The sequence below is a fragment of the Lepisma saccharinum genome, chromosome 3 (assembly GCF_977018435.1).
Source record: "Lepisma saccharinum chromosome 3, izLepSacc3.1, whole genome shotgun sequence".
NCBI lineage: Eukaryota > Metazoa > Arthropoda > Insecta > Zygentoma > Lepismatidae > Lepisma > Lepisma saccharinum.
In genome coordinates, this window is record NC_139231.1 from 87184693 (window position 1) to 87196405 (window position 11713).

Below are 11713 nucleotides of genomic sequence, written 5' to 3' on the forward strand. Positions count from 1 at the left end.
AGGGGCATTGGTGGGGTCATAAATATATTATAAACCACAATCTAATTTACAGGGTACATTTAAAAATTGATAGTGCACATTTCTACTGATTTTAATTATGCATATTTTGGCCTTTTTTTTTATTGCATATAAATTTGCTCCTTAAGCCTTCGTGAATAGTGCGAGAAAAGTTACGTTGATGGTTGCACACGGTCTCCGAGACTGGGTTTTTAAAATATGCCAAATTAATGGTCTAAAATGCCAAATCTTCAATTATTACGATTATATCTTTTCTTTCAACAACTGAGATTCTATAAAACTACAAAAATTGAAATTCTATCTATAGTCGCCCATGGACTCAATACAGCAAGGGGATTGAACGAACCCTCCCTAGTGGCTCAAATATCTTACTAACACTAAAAACAAAATTGTGGTGTAAAAGAGGAAGGTCAGAAACTCAGCTACACAAAAGGACGGTGTTGACAAAACAATCATTGATAAATAACGACATTAAAATCACACACCCAGAACGAGAGATCATGCACGACCAACGCAGGGTTAATCATTGCATAGTTAATTATGAGAGTGTCACCTTAGACTTTTGTGCTGCTAACAAACAGGACTCCTGGATCCTTCAATATTAAGAGAAGAGGCACAACTGTTAATACCTACCCATGTTTTCTATGTCTATGGTTTCTGCTATACTTTTCCTTGAATCCTCAACAGCTATTGCCTTTTCAAAAGCTATTTTTTTTACTATCCTGGAACATTCTGTAAATTTCAACTTGGCATCTTTGTCATTGGGCCTAGCTTTTGTAACCTGTGTAAGAAAAAATACATGTAAACAGTACTTTACACATACAATTAAGAAAAATAATCCAACAATGGAAGGGTTTAGAGTGTAAAAAAGAAGAAGAAGAATTCTACACATGTTATTTACAGAAATACTTCCTCAGTATTGAATGATTTTGAAAACATTTTAGGGAGATGAGAAACACATTGCAAGTGAGTAGGGAACGGATTTTAAGGTGCAAAATTATGATCTGAAAAGGGAAAAAAAGTTCTGAAAAAGCTTTAAAACAAGGTGCAAAAAGAGTGCTGATAAAATGCCTTTATTCAGGTCTAAACCAGTTAATTAACATTCTCTATTCAACACTGTAGCAAATAACATAATTAGTTACATACATAGTTAGTTGCATAATGAAACCAATGTTTTTAGTTGCAGAAAGTTACATAAAGAAAACAACGTTTAGGAAGTAAACGTGGCATTTACTGGATTTTAACCCAACTTGTTATAATGGATTACCCTCAACATTTCTATGTTTTCGAATGTAAGTCGCTGACGCTTTGAGCTCAGCAACTTACATGATCTTACTACATTATCTTGGGTTACATGATCTTACTACATTATCTTGGGAACTTTTGGGGCTCTGATGATTATATTACATTATTTTATAGCTCTAGTTCTGCTCTACAGAATGAGACTATAAGATTTTATGTAGCTGCTCGAGAACAGTGAAAATTTCTCTGTCCAATTCTTTAACAAAACATGAAAGAAAAGGAAGGAAAAGGGTGCTAAAGCATCAAAGAGGGGTAAAAATGGGGGATAAATGTGCTAAATCTCACAAAAAGGTGCAACAAAGTTTGTTCAATTCATATTTTGGATGCGTGCGACTTACTATCAGATATAAGCATAATATCAATATTTGTTATTTACTTACGTACAGTGAGTATATACTTGTCAAAGACTATGTTTCGGTGGCAACTGCTCCCTTCTTCAGGTCAAGAAGTTGGGTTTATGGATATCCACAAAGCTTCGTCATTTAGAAAGGATATAGGATTTTACGTGGACAGGTTGAATGCTAGGATAACAAATGACTAAAACAGGACTATTCCCACATTTTAAAATCCCTTAAAACTCATATAAAAAACTGTCAAAACCAGTGTTACTAACTGATCACAATTCACATGTTGTGGAACTGGTATGTACTCAAATGCGCGAGGTTGCGAGTGCGTCAATTTTCCTCCTTCCCCTAATTTCCCAAGTTAACATGGGTTTTAACAGTTCTTTATATGAGTTTCAAGGTATTTTAAAATGTGGGAATAGTCCTGTTTTAGTCATTTGTTATCCTAGCATTCAACCTGTCCACGTAAAAACCTATATCCTTTCTAATGACGAAGCTTTGTGGATTTCCGTAAAGCCAACTTCTTGACGTGAAGAAGGGGGCAGTTGCCACCAAAACATAGTATTTGACAAGTATATACTCACTGTACGTAAGTAAATAACAAATATTGATTTTATGCTTATAAAAGTTCGTTCATTTTACTTAATTTCATGTCCTAAAATACGTACATATCTCACACGATCGGCATGAAAACAGCTGTATTTCTGGAAAGGTGCTGCACCTTAAAATCCGTTCCCTACAAATGAGTGTGAATTAATGTATAAAGTCTCAAGAATATGTAAGTGGATTTATAGTCGTAGGAAGCAGTACAGCAAAAATTTTATTCCAAAAAAGCAGGTTGCCGAAGTCATCATTCTTGTAAATTTGGCTTCTCAAATTGCATTTTTAGGTTTAGAAAATGCAGTATATGTAACAAAAAATCAGTGGAGAAATTCTAAAGTAATGTAAACAAATCTTTCTAATTTACTCTTGTATGCATTTTCAAAGTGGAATAGTATTTCACAAAGAAAAAAGAAATGGACAGAATGTCACAATCTTGACTATGAAAGTTTTTACACGTTTTTATGTTGACAAAAGACAAAGTAATACAAAGAAACAGTTTTAGCATCATAGCAGAAAATATTGTTTCCTTATATGTTTTTCTGCTTCTTTATGTTAACTGTGGTGATCAGAAACAAGTCCACTTCTTATCCAGAATTTTGAACGTGCAATACCTAGCTCTTTAATACATCACACAACATAGGCCAGCACAAATATAAGTAGCGGAGAGCCAGTTCTTCAAAGTCTCAAACTTTTTTAAAGCCAATGGGTACTGTTACATATTTAATCATTTCTAGTACATACTATTCATACAAATATCAATTGAACATTAATTATAAATGTTTTAATGTTAACAAGCTGCAAACCATGTGCAAACTAAGAATTCATGATGTACACTGATCTAAAATGGATTTCACAATAATAATAAAAGACTTACTGCTTCATAATCCCTTAAGGCTAACTTAAATTTTCCTAATGACATATAAGATGCTGCTCTTCTGTAGTATCCTTTCACGTAAGCTTTGTCCAACTCTATAGATTTAGATGCATCACTTAAAGCATAACCAAAGCATTCTGTCTTCAAGTAAGCGAAGCTTCTGTTACTATAATATACAGCAACATTTGGATTAAGATTAATTGCCTGGGTATACAATTCTATTGCTTTGTTGTAATCTTGTTCTGGAATGAAACATGAAAAACGGTGCATTAGTATCCATTGTCTAGTGATTTTAACTATACTTATTCTCACACTACATTTTGAGAGAGTACCTCTTCTCCTGTCTTCAGGTGAACAAATTTCTATTTGCAGATGCTGGGGATCGAACCTACTATTTTACTAAAATTTTCTATGCTTACGGAAATGAGTGACGGTGAACCCAAAATTCTGCACTAATGCTTGCTCCACTTATCCTACTATTTCTATTTTCTGAGGAGAGAAGACCATATTTGCTTAAACTCTACACTAGGATGACTTAACAGGGTTTTGGGCCATTGCTATGAAGGCTAGGTGGAAACTGGGCAAATCAAAGACGCAGTTGTGTACATTGTTCTTTACATGCTCACAGCAGATCATGCTGTTGGAAGCATATATCTTATGAAGAGGGTGTACAGCAATAGATATTTATCTCTTGATGTGTGGACACCAAGTAAAATATTCCTGTATGGTATGATGATTATAAACAATAAAGTTAGAAACATAAGTTAGTGACACAGAATTTTGTTTGAGAGGTTCAGTAGCTAATGGATAAATCTAAACAAAAATCAGTGACAATTGTCACAAGCCACAACATATCCGTATATCCTCCATACATGAAGATTTAAAGATAACCAAGCTACATATTAATCAAGTTACATTTACCCAGGAACCTAAGCTGCACTAGACATATCACTAGAGCTCGGATCAGTATGTAATTACACATTCTATTCCTTTCTAAATACATACATTGGAACAGGAAAATGTCAACGAATTATACAACTGACATGATTTTGCATAAGTTTTATGTTACATATTTTTACATATTTACCAGGATATTACATATTTGCTAATTTACTTTACATAAAATAACATATTTCGGTAAATTTTTCCTATATTTTTGAACTCTGAAACATGATGAATAAAATTTGTAGCTCATGTGATGTCAAATTTTCTAATTAATTAGATGCTTAGTGCTTACGGTCACCTAAAATTGACTGCCAAGTCGAAATACAGGCTGAAGACAAAAAAACAAAAGGGAACTGTTATTTATCGAATGATGCTGGAGTCTCTCCCCTGTGCTTCTGGTTACATATTTCTGTTTCACCTTTAAGGTTTAGCCAAAGCATCTTAGGTTGGAGGTTTTTTTCTCGAAAGTTACAAAGGGCTCTCTCTGCCTCAACGCAGTCGGAAATTAGACAACTGCACCAAATTTGAACCTGCGAGTGTTCAACAATGCTTGCTGTTTGTAGTAGGTGGAGTAGCAAATAAAGGTTAAAAATCAGTAACTTACGTATATGAGCATGAGATTTGTCAACTACGTTTCGAAGGTTATACTACCTCCTCCTTCAGGTTGAAGTGATGTTTTCAGACATCTTCAGCCTGTATTTTGTTTTAATAGAGTATTGCACGGGTTTAGTATGTGTATTTTACATCATCTTTTTAGTTAGTGTCTTTTCTTATACCTTTTGACCTAAATCCTCAACCAACACTTTCTCGATGAGGCACCATGTCAGGTGTCTGAAAACATTGCTTCAACCTGAAGAAGGAGGTAGTATATAAACCTTCAAAACTTAGTTCGACAAATCTTATGCTCACACACGTAAGTTACTGACTTTTAATCTTTTAACCTTTATTTGATATTAGATTTTGAGCAATTAGCACATTACCAGTATGTTAGGTGGAGTAGGTCAAACGTAAACAATACTCTGATCAGTGCCGTGCGGTGCTAAATCAGACAGGGGAACAGGTGACCTGCACTTGCCCCCTCCCCTCCCATACCCGTAATTTTACCAAGTAAAATTCAACCCTTATTGAAATGAACTAAATACAAGGGTGCCCCCCCTCCCCCCCAGGCCAATGGCACATTCCCTTCAAATCATATAATTTATGCCCTTCAACCATATCGTAATACCCAAAACATATTTAATTACAACAGCGTGTCTACTGAAAGTAACTTCTTTCTTAGCTTTACTGAACACTATACTTGATCTGCCCCTCCTTCCTAAACAGGGGTTCCCATCACTCAAGACCACCCCTAAGATCGTTCATCATAATCGAGAATATATCTTGTCTTGTAATGCAGCTATAGTATATAAACTTCACATTCACGTCATTCAAGCACCAAACACGCATCCTAGTAACATATCATTGCGATCAAAGCGAGTAAGAAAATCTTTAAATCCATTCCTTTGCAGGCTTTCAAGAATATTAATTTAAATGGATGTCAATACTTTCTTAAGATCCCGAGATATTTAGTCTTTTCCAGCTTCCCCTTTGGCACCTTCGGGGTCTAAAACGTGTGGATATCATATCGCTAAATGCAGTCTCCAAAATTTAATTTTCGAACTCTCTCTCCACTACAGAAATCTCTTGACAATCTGAGATTTCGCCAAAGTTTCCATGCCAATTTTAGACTTACTGTTGATATTGAAGAGTGGATTATGCCTCCTCCAAAAAATTAATTCTCAAGTCTCCACACCAGAATTTCCGCAATAATCTGTCTAAGACAATAGTAATACACAAGAATTGTATAATTGCCCTCAATTTAAGGCTCAATCCCCTCTAACTAAAATACCCGCAATAAGCTAAGACCTAGAGTTGGATACTGTTCCCCCCAAAGTTTAATTCACAATCCCCCCAGAACCCCCGTGTCAATTAAGGCCTAATATGTAAGAGTTGGATATTCCCCCCCCCCCCCCTCTTTCGATAATATCCTTAAACAATTTCTTTTCTTCATCTAATGGATTAAATTTGGTGCATTTATGGTGTAAAATTTTTACACATATTTTGGAAAAAGATATAAATGTTGAATTTTATATTATTTGAAGGGAACCCCCCCCCCCCAAATCTTGATAGCGCAACCTGCGCCATAATCCCCCCTGTTGGCACTCCTCCTGACCAAATAAACATACGATACATATGTTACAAATTGTCAGAAGTAACATACATGAAGCACGTTAAAATTTGGACAGTAACAATGTTAAAGCAAATATGATACTATAATGCAAAAATTACATTAAAAACAAAATTGTTGATACGCAACAAAGAAAATAATAATAAAAGCAATTTATGAGTGATCAGAGCGAGAAAAAGTTTTGTCGAAACCTGTTTCATCTCTCTAATTGTAGATTAAGTTGACTTTTTTGTAGAGTTGAGCATTCCTGTAATTCAAACGTCCTCAATGCAATAATGGCATTCAGATGGCCGAATTTTTTCATGACGTCCGCTAGATTTGTAGAAATTGTGACAAAACCCGAACTGTTCCAAACTCCCTTCTCGGGAACAAACAAGGACAACACTTTTTATAAAATGCCTTGTGTACGATTTCGTTTTTGTTTTTAATTCGGTTAGGGTAGGTCTTGGTCTGCTGTCTTTTCTGTAAAGTTCAATGAACTAAAAGCTTTCGTCTCCAGCCGTTCGATCATACAACATTCGCAACCCTACGCTCGCAACATTCGCTTTCTTGTACTGCCGCTACGTGCGCCTGCTCTTGGGGCTGTTGGAACAGGTGGATGCGAGCTGTTCCCTCGGAAGCTATTTCGCAGCGTCTAGCCAAGGCATTTAGCAGACGATTAACTGTAGAAGATTTTTCCAGTTCGTTATGAATGTCAGACGCAATTTTGCAATGAGATTAGGAAACTATACACTTACTACACTCAAAACTATCACTACGACGCAATTAAACTTTAGCACATAGCAAAAACTCGAAGGAAAACGAATTTGCTGTCTCTCGTAGGGAACAGCTAGAGAGTTCAGCTTCCCTGGTGGGAAGTGGGACCATGAGGATCGTTTACCTTCCCGCGTGGTCGGAAATACTCGGCGTCAGGCACTAGAGGGTGGAACGACGAGGGTAGATGAAGTAAACAAACGTCCAGTCACGGTGAAAGTTTTCTTCGGTGTGTTGATTTCGGGAGAAAGAAGTGTTCTTATTATGTTAATATAGATAATTTAAATAGCTTCAATGGGCGATAAGTAGGAGGGAACAGCCTGTTCCCTCTGTTCCATGGAGGGACCGCCACTGACTCTGATATATATCTAGCAGAATTCTTCAAATTGCTTGCATACTCGATTATTATTAATATTACATATTCTTTGATACTACATATCCTTTTGATAATTTATATTTAGGTACATATTTTATCAATTATTGTTAGATATTTATGTACATATTTTGTACTTGGATATTACATAAAAATCTGGGGTCTACATATCACCAATAGTCTGACTGGTTCTGTAAATTCACAAGCAACAATGTAGCCATGGATAGGACTTCTTTCATGAATGATGAAGCATGGCTCCACTTAAGACTACAGCTTAACCAAGATAAGAATTTCCCCAGTAAACTCTCAAAGTGCACAGTCATTTTTTTCCTCCCTTCACTTTCACTTATTTCATGACTTCAGTACTACAGGGGTATTCTTATCTTGGTTAAGTTGTACATAACTACATTAATTTCCAGAACACTAGACTATGAGAAAATAAAAATCCACACGACCTGCACAGGGTTATTTGAGGAAAAAATCAGCATCAAGTGTACCATATTGCAACGCAGGTTTGTTGGCCCCCTTTAGCCATGCATCATGCATATGTGGGAATGCAACAAGAAAACAGTGGCCATCTTCAGCACTTACTGAACAGAAAATGGTTTGGTACTTGTTTACTATCCTTAGGACAGATTTCGTACATAGCCCCACGAACCATTTCCGGTAAGGTTAGGTTAGGTAGGGCCACGCATAGGTTACAATAGTTAAAAATTGGTTTCGAAAAAAATATTCGTAGCCCCACACACCATTCTCGCATAGCCCCATGAACCATTGATGCATAGCCCCACAGGTGTCCGAAGGATAGTAAACATTTACCAATAGTTTACCAGGACATCAGTGTATGCATTGTCCTCAGAGTAAGATTTCTCAAACTTCATTTAAAACTAACTTTGTCTAGCATTTAAAGGTACGAGAGTGCTGGAACTTTTTGAACACACTGGATTTTCTGACTCTCTCTCTCTAAAACTTTCTGAGGTAACAGTTCGTTATATTGGAGACACATTTCTTCATTTTTACAGAAGAAACTACTTACGGAAATGAATTTCTCTAAGGTTTCCAACGTTCGTCGAGGTATTTTCTTTCATCGTGGAATCGATTTGCCCGGGAAATCATGTATTTTTCAAGACAAATATCGGAACGAGTTTACAATACTGGACCACTCTCCAATTTCTATGAAATTTCCTCTACTCACTAATTGTGAACTCCTAATCACGAATCTGGGTGTAATAATTGGCGGTCGAGTATTGAAATCGAGAAAAAAATGAAACAAACTATGTTTTCTTAACGTAACGTGACCCTACCATAAGAACAGTAGCTCCACGGAATACGCCATTTCCCCCGAATGGGTGTCACTTATCGCACAACACAACATAGTGTTCTGACGTCACGTCATGTTAGGCAAGACAAGGTATAGCCCAAATATTAATTTTTCTTTGTATTTATGCTAATGGAACCTAACCTAAGAGGCCTAACCTTACCTCGTAGGCATTCCTCGTCTGACGTCAATATTCAAGGTAGCAAGATTGTTGTGCGTAAAGGAAGACCATTAACGAATTGCGAAAGAAAGATGGTTCCCAATTGCTGTGTATGGACAATGACCGTGGTAAATCCAAAAGTTATTTTACAAGTTCTACACGAAAATGTACAATTTTAACAAGTGACCGCCAAATATGAACTACAGATACGTCATCAGGACACCGAAATTAGTAAGTAGGCAAAATTCTATAGAAATTGGAGAGTGGTCCGGTATTGTAAACTCATGCCCAAATATCTTACCGAATCACAAGTGCTATTGCTTTCGCTACGTGAACCGGATGCTGCATAACCTTATCGAAAATGGTTCGTGGGGTTATCTGTCAAGTACCTGTGCATAATGTACAATTTGCACATGAACAAAACACAATCACGATGATGTACGCGCCAAAGGCTATTGTCCTTCTGAGAATTAATTTTCAACAATGAACATGAATTTCTTCTATCATACATTCCCATATCACACAAAACACCTTCCCGATGTTAGACAATACTACAGGAACTTATTACGGTAAGTAGTTTCTTCTGTAGAAATGAAGAAATCTAGGCATGAGTTTACAATACCGGACCACTCTCCAATTTCTATAAATTTTCACCTACTTACTAATTTTGGTGTCCTGATGACGTATCTGTAGTTCATATTTGGCGGTCACTTGTTAAAATTGTACATTTATATGTAGAACTTGTAAAATAAAATTGCGATTTACCAGGGTGATTGTCCATACACAGCAATTCGGAACCATCTTTCTTTCGCAATTCGTTAATGGTCTTCCTTTACACACAACAATCTTGCTGACGTCAGACGAGTATTGCCTACGAGGTTAGGTTAGGCCTGTTCAGTTAGGTTCCATTAGCATAAATACAAAGAAAAATTAATATTTTAGCTAAGAGAACTATACCTCGTCTTGCCTGTTGATTTCTTTGTTGGGAAAATGGCATCGGAGCAAATTTACAATATAGAGAAAGTATCCAATTTTGTTAATTTTCGGTATACTAACTAATTTTGACCTCCTAATCACGAATCTGTTGAAAAAAACCGGGGGTCACGTCTGAAAATTTGAAAAAAAGCCGATTGAATTTTTATATATATATATATAGGTGTATATGCGTAGTTTTATGAACAAAAATGTCATCTTATGTCATTGTGTCCAACCACGCCGTTGTTTTACAAGAAAATGATTTATGATGTTCAATTCTAGTACGATCCCTATTTTTTCGATGAATTTAGGGGTGAAATGAGTGCTAATGGAACCTAACCTAACAGGCCTAACCTAACCTCGTGTGAATGGTTCGTGGGGCTACCCGTGGATGGTTTTTGGGGCTAACGTCAATGGTTTGTGGGGCTACCCATGGATGGTTTTGGGCACTAACAATTTTTCATCAAAATGTACAATTTCCAGACGTGACCCCCGGTTTTTTACAACAGATTCGTGATTAGAGGCCAAAATTAGTTAGTATACCGAAAATTAACGAAATTGGAGACTTTCTCTATATTGTAAATTCTTACCATGGCGTCTTTCCTGGAGCTTATTCTTATGGTAGGGTTACGTTACGTTAAGAAAACATAGTTTATTTCGTTTTTTTCTCGATTTCCATACTTGACCGCCAATTATTATATGCAGATTCATGATTAGGAGTTCACAGTTAGTGAGTAGGCGAAATTTCATAGGAATTGGAGAATGGTCCGGTATTGTAAACTCGTTCCCCAATCTAACCAGATAATTAAAGTAGATGAACCTAAAAAAAAATCCTAAGTTATTTAGCTTACCTACTTCCAATGATTAATGACTGGCCAAATATATTTAATTGCAAGATCCTACTCGTACACACAGACACATACGGGACAATTAGATCAAGGGATAGTACTGCCACAAAAATTTAGAATTTTTTCCAAATTTGAAAAGAAGGTAGACATCCAGATACAATGAATTTGAACAGGCATTATAAAGTCCTCCACTCTTACAATTTTATGGACAACTGTATTAAATAACTGCGTTAAAACGCAAAAGAACGGTAAACACCATCGCCACCGATGAGTATAAGAACGTACATTGATATTCCACTAAACTTTTTATTCTTTTCACATGGTGATTACTATTATTTTATGCCTATCAAATAACGTTCATGTAAATACATTGTAATTATTTTTCTCTTTAAGATTTCATAATTCTTCTTAAGTTTCACAAATATTCACCTATAATATACGTTATTTAGCTATTTTAAGGGATAATAAAAATGAAAATACTTTATCGTAATGTCATACTTTTAAAGTATTCGTTTGCTTCCTCTTTTAACTTATCGGCTTTCAGCGTAGAATCTTGGATATCACAGCTATCTGCCTGATGTTCCTTATTCTGAGTTGAAGTCATATTTCTAAATCAGAAAATAAATATAACGTGTTGTTATGCCTTACTCATTGACCCCGGTGTGGGAGACCATTGATAGTACTTTACAATTTGCTAAACCGATTTTCACGTTCGCCCGCATGTCTTTTTTTTTTTTTCCTTATCCTTTAACAACTTGGAGCTTTCACTATCAGCCAGATAGTACTGCACTCACGGATCTTATGCTAGTATTCGGGCAATGGACAAGAGAACCAAAATCTTGCGATAAGCAAGAGCCCTCTCTACACACACACAAAGCTACCAGCACAGATTAGATATAGGTTTTGCTACCAGCTTATGGAAATGCTTAAAAAGAGTTAAAACAGTTGTAGCAGCAATCACTACCTTATTTTT

General features: G+C 36.1%; 1 protein-coding gene across 2 annotated transcripts in view; it reads right to left on the reverse strand.

Annotated features, from left to right (window-relative positions):
- PpD3 (protein phosphatase D3) overlaps positions 1-11492 on the reverse strand; it is a 63941-nt gene extending 52449 nt beyond the window's left edge. For both annotated transcript variants that reach the window (XM_083118974.1, XM_083118973.1), the window contains exons 1-3: positions 11239-11492; positions 3142-3383; positions 652-799 (exon numbers count right to left, since the gene is read on the reverse strand). In XM_083118974.1, coding sequence (XP_082975100.1) covers positions 652-799; positions 3142-3383; positions 11239-11344 — 496 coding nt within the window. In that variant the 5' untranslated portion in view covers positions 11345-11492. The remainder of the gene's footprint in view (positions 1-651; positions 800-3141; positions 3384-11238) is intronic.
- Between the last annotated feature and the right edge of the window lie 221 nt (positions 11493-11713).